This window comes from Vigna angularis, chromosome 4 (assembly GCF_016808095.1).
Source record: "Vigna angularis cultivar LongXiaoDou No.4 chromosome 4, ASM1680809v1, whole genome shotgun sequence".
Lineage (NCBI taxonomy): Eukaryota > Viridiplantae > Streptophyta > Magnoliopsida > Fabales > Fabaceae > Vigna > Vigna angularis.
The window spans coordinates 6,610,044-6,632,754 of record NC_068973.1 but is presented as its reverse complement, the minus strand read 5'-3'; the positions used below and the strand labels follow the sequence as shown (position 1 = coordinate 6,632,754).

At 33.6% G+C, this 22,711-nt stretch overlaps 3 protein-coding genes across 4 annotated transcripts; 1 reads left to right on the top strand and 2 right to left on the bottom strand.

Moving 5' to 3' along the window:
• Positions 1-185: 185 nt before the first annotated feature.
• LOC108331145 (AP2-like ethylene-responsive transcription factor At1g16060) lies at positions 186-3,071 on the bottom strand. Its single transcript, XM_052876961.1, has 8 exons — positions 2,917-3,071; positions 2,747-2,829; positions 2,621-2,629; positions 2,426-2,514; positions 1,934-2,007; positions 1,812-1,862; positions 1,187-1,263; positions 186-1,005 (listed from the first exon to the last, which is right to left on the bottom strand). Exons 1-8 carry the CDS (start codon positions 3,069-3,071, stop codon positions 506-508), a joined length of 1,038 nt encoding a protein of 345 aa, XP_052732921.1. The 3' UTR covers positions 186-505.
• Positions 3,072-9,494: 6,423 nt separating this feature from the next.
• On the top strand, positions 9,495-18,141 carry LOC108331411 (cyclic nucleotide-gated ion channel 17). Its single transcript, XM_017566073.2, has 7 exons — positions 9,495-9,777; positions 10,024-10,549; positions 10,762-10,974; positions 11,229-11,530; positions 16,040-16,151; positions 16,596-16,832; positions 17,212-18,141. The coding sequence occupies exons 1-7, from the start codon at positions 9,749-9,751 to the stop codon at positions 17,926-17,928; spliced, it is 2,136 nt and encodes a 711-aa protein (XP_017421562.1). The 5' UTR covers positions 9,495-9,748; the 3' UTR covers positions 17,929-18,141.
• Positions 16,537-22,004, bottom strand: LOC108331412 (preprotein translocase subunit SECY, chloroplastic). 2 transcript variants are annotated; one of them, XM_017566074.2, is made up of 8 exons: positions 21,773-22,003; positions 21,116-21,273; positions 20,629-21,014; positions 20,160-20,459; positions 19,991-20,080; positions 19,725-19,848; positions 19,083-19,246; positions 16,537-18,818 (listed from the first exon to the last, which is right to left on the bottom strand). In XM_017566074.2, the coding sequence occupies exons 1-8, from the start codon at positions 21,937-21,939 to the stop codon at positions 18,594-18,596; spliced, it is 1,614 nt and encodes a 537-aa protein (XP_017421563.1). In that variant the 5' UTR covers positions 21,940-22,003; the 3' UTR covers positions 16,537-18,593. The 2 variants fall into 2 exon arrangements, with proteins under 2 accessions (XP_017421563.1, XP_017421564.1); XM_017566075.2 differs by having other exon boundaries at positions 18,335-18,818; positions 21,116-21,270; positions 21,773-22,004.
• Positions 22,005-22,711: the final 707 nt, after the last annotated feature.

Genomic DNA, 22,711 nt, shown 5'->3' with positions numbered 1-22,711 from the left:
CTTCTAATAAACCTTATAATATGTGTGTTTTATGAAACAGAGTTACATTTGCAAGAATTAGAACCAAAACATTTTGGCCGTAACCATAAATCTTCTCCATACATATAATTATAAATATTTCGTAAGATTGAAGTTGCTAAAAATTTAACTTACAAATCGTATTCAATATCCACTAAGCTAGCTTTATAAATAAGAAACAATTTATTCCTGTTTGAAAAGGAAAAAAATGGTAAAATATGTTTATTTTGCATCTTTATTGAGATGCTTATTTTCTTTTCAGCTACAACAAATAAAGAACTTGGCATGCATCCTCCTCTGACCATGATCACTAATCCAAGTTCAGTTTCCCAAATAATGCACTGCTCTTCTTGTTCTTTTTTGATCAGTGTCTCACTATCAACAAATTACTGTTCATATTCACAAACTGAGAAATAAGCCTGATGAAAAAAATAAATCAACAAAGCAACTGCAAACAATCTTCTACTTCCACCGTGCATTTTCAAGACTAAAAGTCATCACAATGGAACATATGGGGCACAAACCCGTTGAGCTCGCCAAACATGTTATCATCCCCTTCTCCATATCTGTTGGAATCTTCACACTCGAAATAGGTCTGAATATCATCGGGAAACGTGCACGGCACCAACTCAGACTCCGACGCCGCCGTCGACAAATCGGCGGCGGAAGTCATCTCCATCATCTCCTTGAACTTGGATGACTGCAGCAAAAGTCCTAGGGCTGACGTGGCGCCAGAAGATCGAGGCTGAGTCACCGTCGATTCTTGACTCTGGAAAAAATTGAATCCTTGTTGTTGATCAGAATTTGGGGTAAAGTTGGTCTCAGAATTAGGGTTAGCGTCAAGAACATTAGAGTTCGCAGTGTTATCGTTATTGTTTGGCTTAAGCCACTTTATGTAGCGGCTAAGGTCGAAATTGGTGACAGCGTTGAGTCCTCGATATTCAATAGCTGCCATGTCATATGCTGTCGCAGCTTCTTCCTGCGTTGCTGCAAAATTCCAACTTTTTCAATATGTCTCTACTAAATATTTATTTAATGTTTCAAATACTTTTTTAAATATTATAAAAGTAAAAATAAAGCATTTTTGTATTTAGAGAAAATGACAAATGAAAAGAAATAATATTGTTATATTAAAATCGTAAAAGAAGAATTGAAGGTGAAGTTGTACCGTAAGTTCCGAGGTAAAGATATTTGTTGCCGAAAACCCTGCCAATCCGAGCCTCCCACCTTCCATTATGATGGTGTCTGAATTTAGAAAAATAATATATTAAAAGTAGGAAAAAAAACCTTAATATTATATTTATTAAAATATAATATTTTTCATATTCTAATAAATATTTATAAGATATTATATTTTATTCTACTCATTTATCTATCACAAAATATAAAATCTAATTCAAAATTAGGTAAATAATAATAAAATGACAGAAAAGTAACTACTTGTTTTAAATTTTAAATATTTCAATTGAATAAAAATAAATTTTTTTTTTTAAAATTGATCACTTAAAAAAGAGGTGGGAGTAGATTTTACTTTTATCCTTTTTTTTAATTAAAAACGTTTAAATAGTGTTTTAAAAGAAATATTAAAGAAAAGTTTAGAGATAAAAAATAAAGTTTGATCATTTAAAGGAGAAAAATAATATTTGCTCATAAATGTTAATGCAATAAAGTGAAGCGGTATATATCACAATAAACACATTTACAAATTTCTGATATACGACTTCATAAATAACAATAGATAGAAAAATAATTCCCTTAAAATCGCATATTAAAAAAATTGGAGGGAATAGTACCTTGCAACACCTCTGTATTTAGAAACTCCACGAGAAAAACCGCTGCTTTTCCTGCATATTTTAAATTTAAAGTTTTGCTTTCTGCAATAATTAATCTTGAAGCATAAAAGAAAGAGCTTTACCTTCGTAATGATCCAATATACTCTTCTCGAGATTGACCCTCCATTTCTTTCAGTTCATTCTGGTAAGTAGATAACTGCAATTGGAAAACAAATATTTTTAATTTCTTTTTATTTTTCTGCACTAACACATCTTAGTCACAAATTTTTTTTTAAGTATATTTTTTCTTAAATGCGAAAAGAAAATTTTCCTCAATTTATTCACTAAACTATACTATTTTACTATTTAAGGTTAGGTTGAGAATTTCAAAACATTAGTTTAAATTTCATTTTAAGTAGAAATAAAAAATTAAGCATTGTGGAAGAAAGATTAATAAATTATCTTAATATTTTGAGTTAGAGGAATATCATGTAAATTGAATTCATATTTTTTTATGAATTGATATCATGTTTTATAAGTATTATTTTTTTTCCAAAAAACTTCTTCCTAAAAAAATATCCCATTTGGGTTGAGATTTCCTTTCAGAGAGTGGTGATTTAAGAGAGAGACAATACTGGAAAATTAAGGATGGTGTCTTGACCCCAGTATTTCAATGCTGCTAGATCGTAAGCGTGTGCTGCGGCCTCTTCATCGTCATAAGCACCTTCAACAACAGATTATACTCCATTAATCACTCCAATAGTTCTTCACTTTCATGAACATCAAATCATGTAATACTAGGAACAATACACACTATTATATACACATACCGAGGTAGACTGTTAACGTAGGACATGTGAAGAACCATGGCCAAGTCGAAAAGGAAACACGTCAGTGACTTCATCAGATAACATTAAAAAAAATAAAATTGCATGGCTTAGAAAGGGGCATGAAACCTTGTCGTCCTTTCTTGTTCTGTGACTCATTCCAGCAATTTTTGTCCCACAAATGAGCTTCATATCGGCCTGTCCATCGGTGCCTGTATAACACATGTTGAGAATGAATGTCGGAGACCATCTTGCATAAAAATGATGATTGAAATGTGAAATGGTAACAAAGGGATAACCTGGTGACTCCTCTGTATATTGAGCTGCGTTGAGGAGGGGAATCTCTGGGGACACTTCTTCTTGTTCGTTTGACCTTGGTGGTGACAGTGTTTGTGGAGTTAAGGTTCTTGTCCTTAGTGGTTGCATTGATTTTCTGTCTTTGCTGCTTCCCCATGGATAAAAATGTGAGAGCAGAGAGAAGAAGAGAAAATATGACTGAGTCCTGAAATGAAGAGGATTATAAAGTGAGGAAAAAGGGAAAAGGGTTGGAATAGATTGTGCTGGCAATCACAGGGATAGCCGGCTACGGATCGTTGTTTCTGGCCGTCTCCATAACCGGCTTAACTGCTAAATTCTTTCTTCTTTGTCTTTACTTCAACTTTACTCCCTCTTATTTATTTTTATTCATATCAACTTTTTCTTCTGTTTTCTTCCCACATAAACAATTATTTTCTCACTTTTCATTGTTCCTATTCTTTAACATATGTTTATTAGTAGATTTATATATAGAAAAATAATTTTATCCAACCTCAGAGATGACAAGGGAGAAGAGTGACAGCTTTGTTAGATTATTAATTAGTTTTTTAAATTCTAGGATTTCTATCCATGCATGTTGTTATTACTCAGTTCAATAAGTATGATATAAATCTTTTTGGAGCAACTCAAACTTATGTATATTTAGATAATATTATATATTTGAAGTAAGTATTACCATATAATGAAAATATAAATTTGTGGTACATGTTAATTCTATAAATACAACTAATGTTAATTTTATAAATACAACTAGTATTCTTTAAGTAATATTCACTTCATAATTATTATCATACTCATTATATTTATAGAAATCTTAGATTTTTTACATACTCTTTTGCATATAAATCTTCTTTACGAGACACAGGAATCTCATTCTAACCAACAAATACTCTCATACCTACTTTCACTTTTACTCTAAAGATTAAATAGTCATTTTGTTTTCAAATACTTGTCAAATTTTATATTTATTTTAAGAGACTATGTTCTAATTAAAATAAGTTAAATGTGATTTTTTTATTAATTTTTTCAAAGACTATCTTGACAAATAGATATTTTTAGAACAAGTAAATGTAGTTTCTCTAAAAAATATGGAAACTCCTACTTCTATAATCATGAGAAACTATATATATTGGTTATATAAACCGTACTTGATTGTGAAGTTTCTATTATTATAATAACACGAATAATGATAGAATAATACATTTTTATATTCATAAATAAATAATTTTTTGTATTTTTTTTAAAAGAAGAAAGTAAAATAAATAAATAAATAAATGTACAATTTTTATGTGTATCATAGTATCATTTTTCTAACTACACGAGAACAAATAGCAAGTCATTGATAAAAAATGAAAGACTAAATAGAAAAAATGAGAAATAGAAGAAAAAGAGAACCAGCAGTAAAAAAAGCTACAAACATGACACAATTTTTATTAGTACTTTAAATCATCAACTATAGTGTATATGTCAATGAGAAAATCATTAAACTAAGTTGAGAATATAAAAAAAATATGAATCACAATCAATAAATTCAATAGATATTAAGACAAAAAGCCTGCTAATTTTTTTTTTATCTACTTATGCTCAAACTTATTACTAGTTCTTGAATTTGTTCAACACCTTTTAATGATATTGTTTAATTTCATAATGAAGACTAAAGATTAATCACTTTTGTTTTGGTTAATAAAGTTATTGAATTATAGTACTAAAAGATATTTTTTTAGGTTTCAGAGTCAAATTGTCAAATCAAATATTGGAAAGAAGAATGAACGAGATCATATTTGCATCAATTTATTTATGCTTTTATGATAAACTAAGTTATAGCTAATTGATTGATAAAATATATTATAAAATTGATGCACAGATTATGTTCATCATAATTAATGATAATTAGTGTTGTTCGTTTGTATTGTGAACAACAAAACGGATAAAAAAGACATAACTATTGTTTAAAGGAATTACGTCATTAGAAAATCAACATGGCATACCTATTGATTATTTAAGATTGTATCATGATTCTGAAATATATTTTTTTTATAGTTTAGCTGCAACTAAAAATTAGCATATGTAATTAACAGATTTTATGTAAATGTAAATCAGACAATAAATAAGTCATATTCACTATTATAAATTAAGAGATAGTAACTCGGACGTACAAAATTAAGCATAGTATAATTTTTGAAACAAATATATCTTTAAAGGAAAGTAACTATAGGAAGAGAAAATTGGAATGTGATGGTTCATATAATTCAATTGTGGTTCTTGTCTGATTTCAATAAACATAAATCTCCATGTTTAATGAAAATTATATTACATCTTGGTACGTTTGAATAGGTAATTTAATTGTTTTATTGGTTTCCAACTCAAGACTTTTCAAGTTAATGTAATATATTTGATATTTAATTCCTATGATAGAAGTTCAGTAAATCATCTTATACATTGAAATACATATTTATATATAGGTAATGATATATTTACACAAATATTTTTATAATATTTTAACACACGTAACATCCCAGATTATATAAAAATTATATAATATAGTAGTCCACATTTTAATATAATAGAACAGTTAGAAGAAGACTTGTAGATAAAGTCTTAAGGTTACAGTTATCCCAAAAATGGTTGTAATTTAAAACTTTAACACAATAGAGTATTTCAAAATAAACAGAACCCTATGGATCATAACTAGGCTAAGCAGCAGTGTCATCTCCCTCTAAGGTCTGCTCCAGAAACACCTCATCTACCTCTGCTCACATCCAAATGGATGATCATTGTAACAGAAAACACACATAAACAAAAGACAAACACAAGCAGAAGGGTGAGCTAGATATACAAAAATCATATTATAACAATCACGCACAACATGCAAGTTTAATTCAAAGTTAATGAACCATACAACACCACTTGTTACACTTTACACTTGACTCATCCAGACTTAGAATGATTGCCGAGATATGGCGGGTCATGCACTCGTGGTGGCCTCTACTGCTTTGCAAAGCCATTGCCAATGTGTTTCACCCTACCACACTCACGAGGTTAGTCTGTTATCACTCACCTTGGGCCATACTGGAAGCACCCAAGACTAGGACCTTCTGCTACTACTCACGACATGGTTCAATCCTCTCTACTTGAGAATGATTGGCCATTGTAGTTTCAGGATAACCCCCAAGACTGAGCTTCCATGCAAATCATTCTAAAACACACCAAGGGCACCACCATGGATCTTCTCCTTGAAGATCATGGAATTACATCCCAAAACATAGGGCACCACCATGTAACATCCCTTTGAGATCCATGGAATTACGTCCAATAACATAGGGCACCACCATGTAACCTCCCTTTGAGATCCATGGAATTACGTCCATCAACCATACTTTTAAAACCACATACTTTGAATCACCAATCATACCTTTGAATCACATACACTTTCACTTTAACAGTATACAACATGTTTGAATCTCATCATACAATACAATCTGCTCCAACACATACTTCACAACCCATACAACATTCAACTCTATGTGAAACAATACAAAAGAGAATATAGAGAATAAAACCTTGAACGTCTCGCACAATGCACCCCTTTGCACAACGAAACTGAGAACGTTTCGCACAACGCACACTATTTGCATTGCGAATTAAATCACAGAGGTGCCATACCTCATGCCTCTCGCATAGCGCACCCTAGTCGCTATGCGAGAGCTCAGACAAAGACCAACCCCCTAAGACAACTCACTATGCGCCCCCTTCGCTCTGCGAATTAACCAAAATGCAACCCCAGACTCCTCCCAGTCGCATAGCGAAGAGATTCGCTATGCAAATCACCAGGTAGAGAGCAACACTCTCTAGTCATTCGCACAGCGCACCATTTCGCACAACGAATGACTAAACCGTGAGCACCCTTCTACAGGGTCTCGCTATGCGAAACCATCCGCATAGCGATACTGCATAATCTGCAGAACGCATAATTCTGAGAATTGTGCACTCACACACCCTTTTACCATTTCTAGACCAATTCCCTAACTTCTAACACCCCTGATTTGAGTTTTTACCCTGATTGTACTTATCTAACTGATTTTAAACATCCCTACAATCAATTTAAAAGGTTTAAGACTCAGCTCTTGCTCTAAAACACCAATTTCAACAACTTGGAGGCCCAATTTTAGTTATACCACTTTTAACGTGTTTTTGGCCAATTTAAAGTTCCTAACAAGTCACAATTGACTTATCTGAGCTATCCAAACATCCTAATTGCACTCAAGACCACCCATGCCCAAAATCACTACCTCACTTCCTCCAATTTGCCCTAAAACACTATAATTTCACTTAACTTTCCATTTAATTCAACTATAACAGATTTGTCACTACAAGCACTTCCAACATGCTCAAATTACAACATCAAGATTCATCCAAAACAGTTATAAACATCACAGCACAACTTCATAGAATTCAGTTTCAGCACAAACCACACCATATACATATCAGACCAAAAATACTATTCTGAAGCAACGTATAGAGTCAGATTTCAACATACATTCATATCATATCACAAAATTAAAGAAGTATTCTAGCTCCCCTTACCTTAGAGTTGAGCAGCCCAACTCACAAGAACGACTCAACAGTGTCGGACTTAGCAAGAACCTAGACAACACCCTACAACCACCACATTGGTGACGAAAACGACTCTTAGAGCTCAAGATTTAGCAGAGAGTGGGAAAGGGGGAACACAAGATACATGCAACCAGTAGAACTGCATGTTCTAGGTTCTAAAACAGCGGAGGAAGAGGAAAGGAAACTACTTACCAGTTGGAATGAAGAACGGAGAAAGTGATCGGTTTAAAACGGAGCCCTCTACGCCGTGAGTATTGGGGCACCACCTGATCGGAAAACAAACGACTCAATGAAGAGATTTGGTAGAGAGAAGTTAGAGAACTTGGAAGAGTTGAGTTCTAGAGAGAGAGTAGGGCTTAACTAATGAACCAGGATGTTCTAAAATGTGTTTTTAAGAAAGAAATTTTGGTTTCATTAACTTAATACCCTATCAGCTTTCTAATTCAGATTTTTCAGGTTCTCACACTATATATATGCTATTTTTTTTATTGAGTTTAGAACATATCAATGCAATAAAAAATAAATAATAAATCAATAAAAAAAATGACACATATATCATCAAAATGTTATAAAAAATTGTATGAAATATCTTTTTCTTTACATATTCAACTACCATCGTTGATCACTACGTACCAACATTTGTAATAAATTACAGCTATGTGGACTACAATCATCTCTTCCATCTCAAGCAACTATTTGAAGTTAAATAGTCAATATTGTACATCAAATATATGTTTTTCAAAAGTAAGTTTTTAGTTTGGTTGTATTAAGTTAAGCTATTTTTTCCTTTGTGTCAAATTGTTACCTTTCTCTTAAATCGCTACAAGAACATATATTGCATAGTTATAATTCATGTTATTTGTGAAGCATATTTCTACATTGTTACTTTCTCTAACAAATAAGAATATACAATAAGAATGAAACACAATAAAAGTTACCATTGCTTTTGTATATCAAAAGTTAAAGTAAGATCATATATAAAGTAAAAATATACATTTCAAATAATCATATATATAAAGTAAATAATTTTATTATTAAATATTAGATATTGTTAGAAAAATACACGTATACGAATAGTATTATATACACGTGACAATTATTTTTAATAAGAATAAAAAAAAGTATATGTATTATTAGTGTTGATTTCTAATTAAATTAATAGAAAAATTTAATTGATTGATGGGATTTAAGGTATTGATCTAATTGAATTTTAAATTTTTATAGTGATGCTATGTGAATTTTACTTTATATATATATATATATATATATATATATATATATATATATATATATATATATATATATATATATATATATATATATAAAGTTAAACGTAATGGAATTCGTAAAAGGAAAAAAGAAAATTGAAGTTGCCACTAAAGTGAAAACTTTATTAAAAAAACGTTAAAGTTGTCAATGACGAGGATTTTTTCATGGTGAATTTGTTACTCCATTAACTATTGACCCAAATTGGTAGTATTTTTAATACTAAGCTCAAATTAATTATACGTTTTTAATATATTACTTAATTTTATTCTTGAGCGCTTAATGAATTAATTTCCTGAATTGTTTGACTAAGGAATTATAAAATTTTAGTTTAAGTCCTAAAAAGTATTTATTATATATATATATATATATATATATATATATATATAAATTTTTCTGGATATTAGTCTTTTAACCTATTTCTATTTCTGAAATATTTTTAAATCTATCTTAATGAACATATTTTAAAAATTAAGATCATGTTTCAATTTGACAAAAACAATAAGAAAAAAAACTTAAAAGGATGGATATGTTCCATTTTTCAGATTTCCAACTCAACATTTAAAATAAAAATTATTCATATATTAATCACCTTACTAATTTAAGCTATAAAAATTATCTACTTTGTTCAAAATCCACTTAAAATCGACTTCACCTTAGACAAAGCCTAGTTTAACGGGTCGGGTTTTTCGACGGAATTAAGTGGATGTGACTATTTGGACTAACTTATCAGTGACAATGACGACGACGACGTTTGGTCTCTGCATTATTAATACGTTCCTTTACCAACGTTGAAGCTCGAGTCAACAATTGTTGACTAAAATTGTCGATTGAAGTCTGAATTTGCGGTTTCAGTGAAAGATCCCACTCTGTTGAACCTCTGATTCTGATTCCATGTTAGGGCTTTAAAGGATACAATTCAGCTTCTTCTTTCCCATGGAATTGAAAAAGGGAAAGCTTGTCAGGTATCTTAATTTGTTACGACTCCATCGATTAATTGCTAAAGCTTCAAGCTTCCTCCACGAATTCCTCTCTAATGCGTGAATTTTAACTGAAGATTTTCATTTCTTTTTACTTTTTCATTTCCCTACTCGGTACTGTTCAAACTCATTCATTCACTGCAAATAAATCAATTCTGTCTCTTCAACGTTTTTATTTTTCTTACCATTTGAGAACATTGCTTTGTGTGTTCTAAGAGTTTACCATTTTAGGTTCTACTCGGATGGTAAAAAGCATAAAAAATCGCTGTGGGGAGCAGCTGAGCCTCCAGCGCTTAAACCTAGCAATTTGCTGCCATTGGGCAAAAATAGAATTGTTGAAACATTTAGAATTAGCGGATCGAAGGTATTCCCGGAGGACCATGAGCCGTGGCGTAAAAGAATACTTGACCCTGGTAGTGAGATTGTGTTGAAATGGAACCGGGTCTTCATAGTTTCATGCTTGGTGGCTCTTTTTGTTGATCCATTGTACTTTTATTTGCCTAGTGTGATAGAAAATACAGGGTCTTCATGTGTAAGGACAGACCTAACATTGCGCATTGTTGTGACCTTTCTGCGCACTATTGCGGACCTCTTTTATCTGTTGCACCTGATAATTAAGTTCAGGACCGCATATGTGGCACCCAGCTCACGGGTATTTGGCAGGGGAGAACTTGTCATGGACCCAAAGAAGATTGCAAGAAGATATTTCAGATCTGATTTCTTCATTGATTTTATTGCTACACTCCCTCTACCCCAGGTGTGTTGTTCTAGTGTGGCACTGCTGGATCATTTACACCGTATTACTTTATTGCAAACTTCTCTCGCTGTTGATTTGTACCATAGAAATGGAGATAGAGATAATTGAGGAAAATATTTAGTCGAAAAGTTATATAATCAGAGCAGTTTAGTTGGTGTAAATTTTGAAGTATTTTGCAGTGAGGTAGCTTATCGAACTTTTTTCTCGTTCAGATGGTCATCTGGTTTATTATCCCAGCAACAAGAAGCCCTCAGACTGATCACAAGAATAATGCGCTTGCATTGATTGTTTTGCTCCAATATGTTCCAAGATTATATTTGATTTTTCCGTTAAGTTCTCAAATAATCAAAGCGACAGGAGTGGTTACGAAGACTGCTTGGGCAGGAGCTGCATATAACTTGCTGCTGTATATGTTAGCTAGCCACGTATGAAGTTTCCACTGGTTTGATGATTCAATTTTTAAATTCTCTCCTCTCTCTCTCTCTCTCTCTCTCTCTCTCTCTCTCTCTCTCACACACACACACACACACACAGACACACGCACACACTCACACACAAACACACACACACACACCCAGCTCCACCACATCTGAACTCTTTGAAGTTTGAATCTTATTGACTTAAGTCTAGTTTTCTGCTATAAGAAATTAACAGTATGTTTCCATTTCTGTTATTGCAGGTTTTAGGGGCATCTTGGTATCTTCTATCTGTGGACCGATACACTACTTGTTTGAAATCCTTTTGCAAAAAGGAACAAAATCCTGAAAATTGTTTTGGCTACCTGGACTGCAGTTCTTTGAATGTTGAGCTGCGCAAGTTATGGGCAAATAGTACTAATGTGTTTAGCAGCTGTGATCCCAATAATAAGGATATTAATTTCAAGTTTGGAATATTTGAAAATGCAGTAAAGAAACATGTTGTTTCTTCAGCCTTTATTCCAAAATACCTTTATTGTTTATGGTGGGGACTGCAACAATTAAGGTATGACTTGTATATCCATGGGTACCAAAAATTAATTTTATAATTGGTGCGTCTGATTAATTAATGTTTTGTTGAATTAGTTCACCTTGAGATTTACTTCATCTCTAGATAATGCTGACTGCAATGCTAGCATAAAACTTATAAGGTTTAAGATGGAGAAGCAGAGGAAAGAGTTTGTCAGTACTCAAAACAGTGTGAAATTAGTTCATATCCATGTTAGATGTGATAGATGTGTTTTATGGTCCAAAGCTCTAAATAACTGTTCATAGTAATAATCTAGTTTAGGTATTGATGTAGCTCCTCGATATGGTTCTAGGCCAATTAGTAAAGGATATACTGGACTTGTAGCTAAAAGTGCTCACAATATGGTATGTCCATTCTGTGAAGGAGTAAGAATTGCAGTTGACTAGCAGTCAGGATAAGTGACACATGATAGCAATTGGGTATTTAATAGGTGAGCATGGGAGTTGGGGAAATGAACATTGTGGTTTGTTTGGCATATAAGCTGGATGTGGATATTTTTTTGGAGTTGCTTAGGCTCTGATCTTTCTTTCATCACTGTAAAAGCTCATCGAGCTCTCCTTTCAGTCTAATAAACCCTTTGAAACTGAATTCTATTGTGAATTTCTGTCCAACCACCAATGTTGTCAAACTTCAGAATCGTAAAAGGATTGGAAAGGGAGATAAGAAATCGAAGCTTGAAGATTGCAACTAATTGTAAGAGTTGAGTATACAAAAAATTATGTCCGTATACATGTGCATGCATTAAGAATAATAGAGATGACAACTAATAGCTCATAATAAGTCTCAAGTAGTAAGATCAATGCATAACACAACTAAAAATAGATTGTCAATTCATAAAATTACTCATAAATAAAATGACTAATAAATTCATAGATGTTTAATGCCAAGAAACTATCCAAGGTATTCATATTAAAAGTAGGATAGTCAGCCTGCTCCACGATATCTTCATTTTCATTATTAGCAATTGGAGGAACCTCCAAATCATCCATCAACAGTACCACCACTAGCATCTTCATCTACTCCAACTTCAACTAAGATGTCTTCATTTGAAGCATCTAAAGTTGAATTTGCTTCATTCTCCTCTATAGTCCATTCATCATCAAAAGCAAGATCATCAATGCTATAGTAATTTGTTTTCCTAACTTCCTTCTTGCTCAATCTTGAATTGGCCATCACAAATGCCAAATCATTCATGGTCTTTTGCTTTAAACGATTTCTTTTCTAGGTGTGAACCTTTATAATCATAAAATTAGTTAACACATCATACTAGGCTACTAGATGGTATAGGTAAATAATTATAGAATCAATTTCATAATTTGAATTCTTACTCTCTCAAAAGCACTTTAATTACCCTCACACCCGGATGAATTACAAGTCAAACTCAATACTCTAATAGCAAACCTTTTTAAATTTTTATGTTGATCACCATATGATTCCCTCCATTTTGCTGGAGTTTTGGTTTTGAGTGCATGTTGAGCTATTAGACTACCAAAAAAAATCCAAATATGCTCTTGAAACTTTCAGTCTGAGCATCAATCTTACTAAACTCATTAGTGTCTCCCACCAACCTCTCTAAACAATCATATATGATATATTCCACCCTTCACTTTATAATTAGCTTTAAACACTACATTATAGTGCAACATGGGATTAAGATAATATCCTGCGCCATGCAATTGCCTATGCAATTGGTTGTCCCATCCTTGATCAATGATTTATCAAATGGGAGTGTAGCTAAGTTAGATAACAATAAATAATAAAGTCTATAATTCTAAAAAATAAATTAGAAAATCAAATAAGTGAAAGGTAATTAGTTTTTATTACCTTTTACTAACTCCATTGAAGAGACTTTGTATCTTCTCTTTACCAATATCCATTTCTTCATAATTAAATCCAATGGCTGGTTTCTCATGTGAATATGCCATTCACAACACCTTAATTAGGCAAAGAACACCCCTCATGGAATTCAAAATATTTTTCCAAAATCCCATATCCAATGTCGAATTTTTCATGAGCCCTCCATCTCTATTCTTTACAAATTGACTAGATTGCCATGCCTTTGATGTGAACATCCTAATAAGTGAACATTCCAAAGTCAAATAAGAAGTGGCAAAACTAGTGTTGGCTTGTCTTATTAAATCTGTCTCTTCAGTAAATTTGTGCAACAAGGAAATAAAACCAGTTCTAAAATAGATGTAGGTTGTAATTTTCTTATGTTCTAGTAAAAAGTTGGGTGTCCTAACCCGGAGAACAAATATAGAGATTGTATAATCTATCTCAAAGTTAACAAAGGTTCAAGCCAGAAAATTCAAGTGCCTTAACCTTTGGTGTGTCTTTCTATTTATGAATAAAGTGGCTACAAATCATTTATCTTCCAAATAAGAAGATAATATTTCAGTTACAAAATACAAAGATAATAACAAAATATAAACACTTTTATCTTTTGCTAAATATTTCCTATACTATAAGATTTATTAATTAAATCAAAACTAGTTATAAGAAGGACTTAGGCCCAATTTCTGGGCCCATAAACTTTTGATCAGCCTTTGGGTGTTCTATCCATCTTCGAGTATCGGGTGGTGTTCTATCCATCTTCGCTATTTTCTCATGATGGAGTGGAATTTTCTTTTCAGAACCTTCCATCTTTAAATCAATGTAATGAGCTGCAAAAGGTGTCCAAATAACTTTTCTCTCTTTTGCATTATTGTAGTTTGTTGCATTATTAGTAGAATTTGGATCACATTCTCTTCTCCAACCTCCTAAACAAAATCATCTATCATCCTGCAAATTTTTTGGTTGTCTTACATATGTTAGAAGCATAAATAGAACTCCAAAAGACAATCCCCGGAGTATGTACCAGATAATTAAATATCGTCTTTCTCTTTCTAGCGGTCCATCCATATGTTATTATTGTGCACCTATATCCAAAACAGTTTATGTTCTTCCAAAATCTGATTGGTCTTGTCAGCTGCTTGCTTCAGATAATTCACCCTTATGTATGGTATGTTTGGCCACTTAAATCTGACATCATCTTTGACAACCAACTCAAGTATCCTCTTGAACTCCTCACTCTTTTCTTCACTAAATGGAATAGCATTGATGTAGAAAAATAGAGCAATTTTTTGACATGCATCCTTTCTAGCACTTTTTCTAAAATCGGCATTGATAATAGTTTGACTGCCCCTTTTCTCGAAAATACTTGATGAGTCATTATTCTCTTCTTCTTGCCTTGGTCTTTTTCCAGCATTTTCTGAATCAGCCGTACTACTCTCCCATTCAAATTCTGTTCATTTTTATTTTTTTATCAAAATTTTCTGCAGCTGATAAACCACATCCAGCATTATCTTTTTAGCATCTTCAAGACATCCTTTGAAGTTCCTGTTAGATGATGCTTCAATCAGTAAATTTCACATGTTAATACTTTCTCAATATTTACTTTAACATTTTTTGCTTTCCCATCAATTGAGACACAATGACTCCATGCAGTGTCAGTGCTTGCTCCAATTCCACTTCCTCTTTTAGGAGTGTGACTTGAACCACCTTCAGCTGATGCCATTTTTTTCCTTCAAATTCTGCACAGAATAGACAACTCCAGCAAGAATGGAAGAAGCAAGTAGAACAACGGAAGTGAGTAGATTAGCAAGAGAAGTGATCAGAACAGGTAGTGAGTGTGAGTGGAATAGAGAGAACCCAAAACAAGGAAATACTGAAGACGATGGTTGTGACTCGTGAGTGTTGGGATGCTATTGACAATGAAGGTTAGCATCAGTGCTTCAATGGTTGTCGGTGATGACAGTGATGGATGCTCAACAGCAGCAATGTCAAGAGGCGCATGCACCTTTGACTCATGGGTCTCCTTCATTTCTGATTTGTGATGGGGACCCTAGCATAAAGGTCATGAGTGTTGAGCTTTGTTTTTGGGTCTGTTCAGGTCATTTTTCAGACAGCAATGGACTGTCAAATTCTAGCTTCACAAGATGGAAAGGATTCACGCAGTGCAAATCCTTCAACTTGACAATTTTCATCACAATGTGGCAGTGATCCGTGCCTCACCTGATTCAGCATCCACATCAGCTTGCAATGTTCTCCGTACTTGCAAGATTGACACTATTTGTAGTTAATATTATTGGACTTAGTTTTTTCCCAATACTAATGATTGAGGCCTGACTCATCCTTACAAATCTGGCATATAGGGTAGAAGCCTAAGCTTTATAAGACGCCATCTCTTTATAAGCCTAAACTGTCTTGATAAGATCATGTAAGATCTTATCAGATCATCTAGGTCTAACAATTAAGTTGGTATAGGGATGAGAATGCTCTTATATGTAATGGATAAGAATAAAATAACTATAAGATGTGCTAAACTTGAGTAGACTCTGAAATTGTATGTAGCGCTGGTAGGGAGTTTGTTATGTCTTAATTTTAATATTTTAGAGATAAATGATAGTTTGTTGATGCTCATTTTCTTAATTTTTTTTGTTGCAGTTCTTATGGGCAAAACCTAGAAACTAGCACGTTTATTGGGGAAACATCATTCGCTATTGTCATTGCTATCTTAGGTCTTGTATTATTTTCCCATTTGATTGGGAACATGCAGGTATTTGCATATAATTTGTTTTCAGTGTACAAATAATTAATATCTAAATTATCAAGAATTTAAAACAAACTTCACTTGCTACCTATTTCAGGTAGAGTGGAGAATTAGAAATTTCTAGAATTTTTTGGGACTTCTCCCAACGTGGTTTTTTAACAAAGGGATATATGGGCTACAAAACACAAGGCCAAATGAGCTGTTAGACTTTATTAGAATCATTAGCAATCTACTATACTATGTGCTACGTAACACAAGGCCAAATGAGCTGTTAGACTTTATTAGAATCATTAGCAATCTAATATACTATGTGCTACGTAACACAAGGCCAAATGAGCTGATAGACTCGATTAGAATCATTTGCAATCTACTATACTAATATAATACAGTGTTTAGTTGTTTTTTTTTTTGTTTAATTTGATTCTGCATTGAGGTTTTTTCTTTGGCTAGACATATTTGCAATCTATCACTATAAGGCTTGAGGAGTGGAGGCTCAAGCGAAGGGACACAGAAGAATGGATGAAGCATCGCCAACTCCCTGAAGATTTGAGAAGTCGTGTTAGACGATTTGTTCAATATAAATGGCTTGCTACTCGTGGAGTTGATGAGGAAACCATTCTACGTGCATTACCAGCTGATCTACGCCGTGATATTCAAAGACACCTTTGCTTAGACCTTGTTAGAAGAGTACGATTTCTGCTGACTGTTTTAAGTTCTATACAAATCTTTCTGTGCTCATGTCCACAATTTGAAACTTGATATAGACCGTTCTTCCAGTTCTATCAAAATATCGTATTTTATGATTTCCTTTAGTAGGAGCTGTAATGCGTAAAGTTTCACAAAATGCTTTACTGTATTGAAGATTTACGCATTAGGTACATCTTTAGTTTGAATTATCTTCTTGTGTCTGAGTTTGACATTAGCAAGTGGGCTTCTTATTGTAGGGTAGAATAGAAGTTGCATTGAGAGATTGATTCTCATTGATGCCAATGAACGTAGAATGTTAATAAGTATATACATTTACTCTTTTATAAGTATTTAAACAAATTACTTTTTTCGTTTTCAGGTTCCCTTCTTCTCACAGATGGATGATCAGCTTCTGGATGCAATATGTGAGCGGCTGGTATCGTCTCTGAGCACTCAAGGCACCTACATTGTTCGTGAGGGTGACCCCGTGACTGAAATGCTTTTTATCATTAGAGGTAGACTGGATAGTTCTACTACCAACGGTGGCCGTACTGGTTTCTTCAACTCAATCATATTGAGACCTGGAGATTTTTGTGGCGAGGAGCTTCTCTCTTGGGCGTTACTCCCAAAATCAACCATTAATTTGCCTTCTTCAACCAGGACAGTTAAAGCCATAAGTGAGGTTGAGGCTTTTGCTCTTCGGGCTGAAGACCTCAAGTTTGTTGCCAATCAATTTAGGCGCCTTCACAGTAAAAAGCTGCAGCACACTTTTCGATTTTATTCCCACCATTGGAGGACTTGGGCAGCCTGCTTTATACAGGCTGCTTGGCGCCGATATAAGAAAAGGATATCTATGAAAGACCTCGGTTTGAGGGAATCCATTCCTTCAGATGAGACAGTAGCTAGTGAGAGAGAACATGAGGACTATTCTGCCAGTTCAAATTCAGCTCAAGCTAAATTGAACCTTGGGGCAACAATTCTTGCTTCGAGATTTGCTGCTAATACACGAAGAGGAGCCTTGAAAATTAAAGATGACATGCCCAAGTTACCAAAGCCCGAAGAACCCGACTTTTCCGCCGAAGCCGATGATGATTAGTTACACTTAGTCAGTGACATTTGTTTTCAGATTCAGTTGTAACAACCTACATATTTCAGTGTGGATAATGAATCAGTAGGTTACAAATCCGGCATGCCTAAAGACCCTTGCTGGTAGTTGATATGAATTTTAATGAGAAAGATACAAAGGTGGATGTAAGTTTATACTCAGCAAGTGGCTGTAATGTTAATGTATTGTAATTTTGATGTATCACTCAGTTGTGTGTAATCTGACATGTAATTTTCATCTGAGTAAGCTGATTAATATTGTGCAAAGTATGCATCAAACTCTGTTTAATGGTTCTAATAGTTAAAAGGGTGAAAAAAAGGAGCAGGTGAAATCGTTGTTCTCTTGCATTTTGAATGCTACTCGTAGCCCTTAATTTGTCGACCTGATTGCGTGGTAATGGAATGCCAATAATACGCTAATTAATTGCAACAAATGATGACGGGGTGCTACATGCTACCAAAACCACCAAGCCGGATTGACTTTCGAGCAATCATTCCAACTATAAATAAAGCAAATGGCTGCTCTACAGCATTATTTACAGGCCGATATAAAATGTAAGTTACACTGTTGTACGACGGGTGGCTTTTAGCAGCATTTCCTCTGGGGAGAATCATGTGGCAGAACTTTTCTAGTTTTGTAAATAATCCTTTAAGCGGTCAATATTTATCAAAATCATAGAACTCTATGTTCTTGTACTTTTGGGATATAATCTCAGCTTGAACTTTTCTTGCCGTGTCTGTTGCACAACCAACAAGAATAAGAACAGAAGTTCCTGCAAATCCCCGAAATGCAGTCAAGTGAGTGATCTGTTCTACAACTGCTGGACCAGCAGCCAAGATAGCCAAAAATGTTGAACCCAGAACTGATATTCTACTAAGAACCTGCACCATGGAGAAAGCCAATGGTTTCACTTGTTTTGAGTTCAATATAGAATGTTAATTGAATTTTCAATAGCTAAAAACTAAGTTTCACTCGTTCACAAAACGATATCACAATCCTGAAATTTTAAACTTTCATCAGATCAGCAAACTTGAAAAGTTATAATCAGAAGTTTTATTGGTATATAATATATTTTTAAGAGAACAAAGACAAGTTATAATCAGAAGGAAATCATGTAATGCAAAACTAGAAAAGGAAGAAATTACTGTTTTGATAAATGTAGCTGTACTTCTGCCTGGTCTGACGAGTGGAATTGAAGCACCTTGTCGTTTCAGTTGTTCACTCACATCATCAGGGTCCAGTTGTAGGAAAGTGTAATAATAGTTGAAGAAGGCTATCAACAGTATGTTGAATGGAAGGTAGAAGGAACCTACAACAAATATCCAGTTAAGTAAAAAACATCAATTTATAAAGAAACAAGTTTTAAGAACAATAAAGCATAATTGAAATTCATTTCAACAGTGTATGGCAACAACAATGCCAGTGTTTGCATTATGTATTTGTCAAATACACAAGATCAACACGGAATGTCAGGGCAAGGCATTTGACGAAAGTCTTAACATAAATCTAGTGCAGTGACAAGAGAACAATGATTAAGAGAGTATGTGACTGCTTATAGAGGAGAAACACAGTTGTAAGTGAATATCTTACAAATAGGAGCAAACCGGGTGGTACTTAGACAATTAAGAACTGACTCAGAAGTTGCTAGGAGAGATGTCTCTCCAATACCTCATTTATTTCATGGTTACACTGACTAATAGACACTGTACAACAAAGTCTCACAGCCTTATTCTTTCTTCAAAATCTTTCCATCCTAAGTTGAAACCTATCATGAAACAACCAATTACCTCCTGGATTTAATGCCACCGCAGCCTTCTTTAAAGCAGTTAAACCAGTGAAGCGTGCTAAAGTACCAGGAAGAGCTAATGACGACGTAGAAAAGATTATAGGCATTACTCCAGAGCTATTTACCTGACAGTAGAAGATTTACCAGCTCAAATTTGATGTTGGATGAAATAAATTCCATGCATAGTTAAAATACATGAAATAAATAGATGGAAGAAACAAATTTAACAAAAGATAAAACTATAAATTGGTGAAATGGAGAAAGGACCTTAAAGGGTAGGTAAGCGGACTTTTCAAGTCCAGTGGTTTTGCTGGTGTATCTAGAAGCATAGTTAATAGGGATTTTTCTCTCTGCTTCCTGAAAGCCATTGTTTGAGATCAACTTCTCTTCGCTGACTCAAATAGATCTCTATTATAACTATGAAAATGGTATTTACCTGAACATAAACGATACCAACCACCAAAAAGACGAAGGACACTATAATGGTAGCAAGTCCAACGTAGTTAGCATCATTAAATGCTTGTGCAATTGTCCTACCAAAAGAAGCTGGCAAGTAGGATATAATGTTCGTGAATATCAAAAGAGAGGTGCCATTCCCAAGTTTTAGGTCTGTAATTCGTTCCCCAATATATGTTGTAAACACAGAGCCAAGAGTCAATAAGATTACAGAAGAAAGAAGCCACTCTACAGAAAAGTCATTGACATAGGGACGTAGGTAAAGAACTTGGCCGATTGCCTGTAGTAAGAAAGAGAAACAAACACAAAAATTCAGAGAAAACTCAATTAGCAATAAGCACTTCCAACATACACTTGCATTCTTTTTCCATTTTGAAAAAAGTGAGTGCACAACATAAGTAATTTTTTGCAAAAGAAATTGCCCAAACAAAACTTCACAAATTGCTGACCTGCACAATGGCAAATCCGACTGAAGCATATCGAGTGTACTGCAGAATTTTCTTTCTTCCAGCCTCACCTTCTCTCTTTTGAAGATCTTGCAATTTGGGATATATTTGTGCAAGAAGCTGGAAAACAATCTGTGCATTGATGAAGGGAACAATACCAAGGGAGCATACCCCGAGTCTACCAATACCACCACCAGAAAACGAGTCCAAAGTGCTTAACAAACTGTTCTGATCTAAATTTCCAACAAAAGCATCCCTATTAACTCCACCTAGGGGTATGTAAACTCCGAGCCGTGACAAGGCAAGAAACCCTAAAAGTTTGAGAAACTTCCCTGGAAGTGGGCCTTTAAAAAAGTCACCAAAATCTATTGAACTATTCTCTATTGCAGCTGCATTGCCAAAATAAATAATCAATTGAAAAATCCTCTATTGGTAAGAGATAAAAAAGACACATAATTCAGGTTCAATAAGATACAGAGAAAAATGTCACCTGCCACCCCTTGTGAGCTGTTAGGTTTTCCCTTTTCTGTACTCGAAGAACTCTCAAATGGTTGTGTAAACAAGCACAACAGATTTTCCCAGGTAGAATTCAGAGCAGAAGGTAAACTTGAGTTGATACCCAAGGGATCAAAGTGTGCTTCATCACTGCTGCAGAGTTTGAAACAGCACACATGGGACAAAATAATTACAACCAAAAACACGGCGGAAGAAATTTAAATGACTGTAGATTTCTCTAACACTGAGTAGAAGACACAATTGAATTGGCCAATGATCACATTCACAATCACAACAGTCTTTGGTCCAAGAAACAGAAAATGCCTAATTCATTGAGTGGAGTGGAAAGTTCACACATAAAAGTGATCCCCCCACACCACTAGATTTCTCCACTCCAAAAGTTACAATAACGAAGAAGCATATTGATAATGGTAAAAGCAACTGGTACTTCTGAACCAAAAGCAGACAAAGACAGAATTCAATCAAAAAAGGAAAAAATTAACGAGCCCAATTGTTCAAGTTTGTCTTTTGAAGAGTTCCCATTGAAGAAGAAATAATTGGAATGAAAATTTGGCGGAGGGATTCAACCCATTATAAGTGTTTGAGCAAAAAAACAAATAAGAATGAAAAGTGGGTAGAGGCAGTTGCGTACCAGGTTGAGAGATGCCGAGTTTTCCATGAATGGGTGGGTGTTCTTTGGACAGAGAAACTGGCTTGGCAAATGGATGTTTTGAATGGTTTAGAGGGTTTTGGTTTGAAACGATTAAGCCAGAAATTGAGGGGAGAAGAACAAGAAGCTTCCCTAACAGTTATCAACATTATTATCCACAAACTCTCTTCACTTCCCCAACGCTAGAACACTAACCGAATCTCCTAACAAAAATAAATATCAACACCCCTATTAGAAAAAACCAAATAAAAATAAATAACCAATTTCCTTCCATCAATTTACTCCTAGAAACAATGAAAAATCTTATTTAATCATTAAATATTTAAAAAACAAGTCTTTTAATGTCTTATTCTTAAATTTGGTAGGACTACTTTACTGTTAAAAAATTTTAAAAATTCATTTGACACTGAATCAATAATTATTTTACTATCAAGCTATAGTATTTAGGGATGAATTTTGTATTGTTTACTGATTTAGAAATTAAATTAAACTTTTTGTGTTGTGTTAATAATTAAATCAAAAATTTTCCGACATTCAAGAACTAAATTTATTATTAACCTTAAAAAACCAAAGTTATGCTTTTGTTTTAATAAGCAATCACTTTGGGTGAAGGTTATGATGGCAAACCGTTATTTCTCATCATGGGAAATCTGAGTTTCCCATTATCTTTTGTAAATGTTATTTATGGTTGCTATAGAAAAATTATAAAATATAATAGTTTATTTAATTTAATAGAATATTTATAACATTTTATATTTTAACCTTTTTATCTCTATAGCAAAATAAATACGTATATAGGTAAACTAAGTGAAGATTAAGAAACTAATAATAATAATATAATCGAAAAAATAGGTAAAGTAAGTGAACATTAAGTAAATAATAATAATATAAATGATCAAAGGTGTCATCTTAAAATTTAAA

Coding starts and splice junctions, on each gene's coding strand:
- LOC108331411 (XM_017566073.2), top strand. CDS start 9,749: ATGGAATTGAAAAAGGGAAAGCTTGTCAG. Junction 10,550..10,761: donor CTACACTCCCTCTACCCCAG/GTGTGTTGTTCT, acceptor TTTCTCGTTCAG/ATGGTCATCTGGTTTATTAT. Junction 10,975..11,228: donor TGTATATGTTAGCTAGCCAC/GTATGAAGTTTC, acceptor CTGTTATTGCAG/GTTTTAGGGGCATCTTGGTA.
- LOC108331145 (XM_052876961.1), bottom strand. CDS start 3,071: ATGGGGAAGCAGCAAAGACAGAAAATCAATGCAACCACTAAGGACAAG. Junction 2,830..2,916: donor ATATACAGAGGAGTCACCAG/GTTATCCCTTTG, acceptor TGTGTTATACAG/GCACCGATGGACAGGCCGAT. Junction 1,006..1,186: donor TCTTTACCTCGGAACTTACG/GTACAACTTCAC, acceptor GGAATTTTGCAG/CAACGCAGGAAGAAGCTGCG.
- LOC108331412 (XM_017566074.2), bottom strand. CDS start 21,939: ATGTTGATAACTGTTAGGGAAGCTTCTTGTTCTTCTCCCCTCAATTTC. Junction 21,274..21,772: donor ACTCGGCATCTCTCAACCTG/GTACGCAACTGC, acceptor CAAACTCTGCAG/CAGTGATGAAGCACACTTTG. Junction 20,460..20,628: donor TCGGATTTGCCATTGTGCAG/GTCAGCAATTTG, acceptor TTCTTACTACAG/GCAATCGGCCAAGTTCTTTA.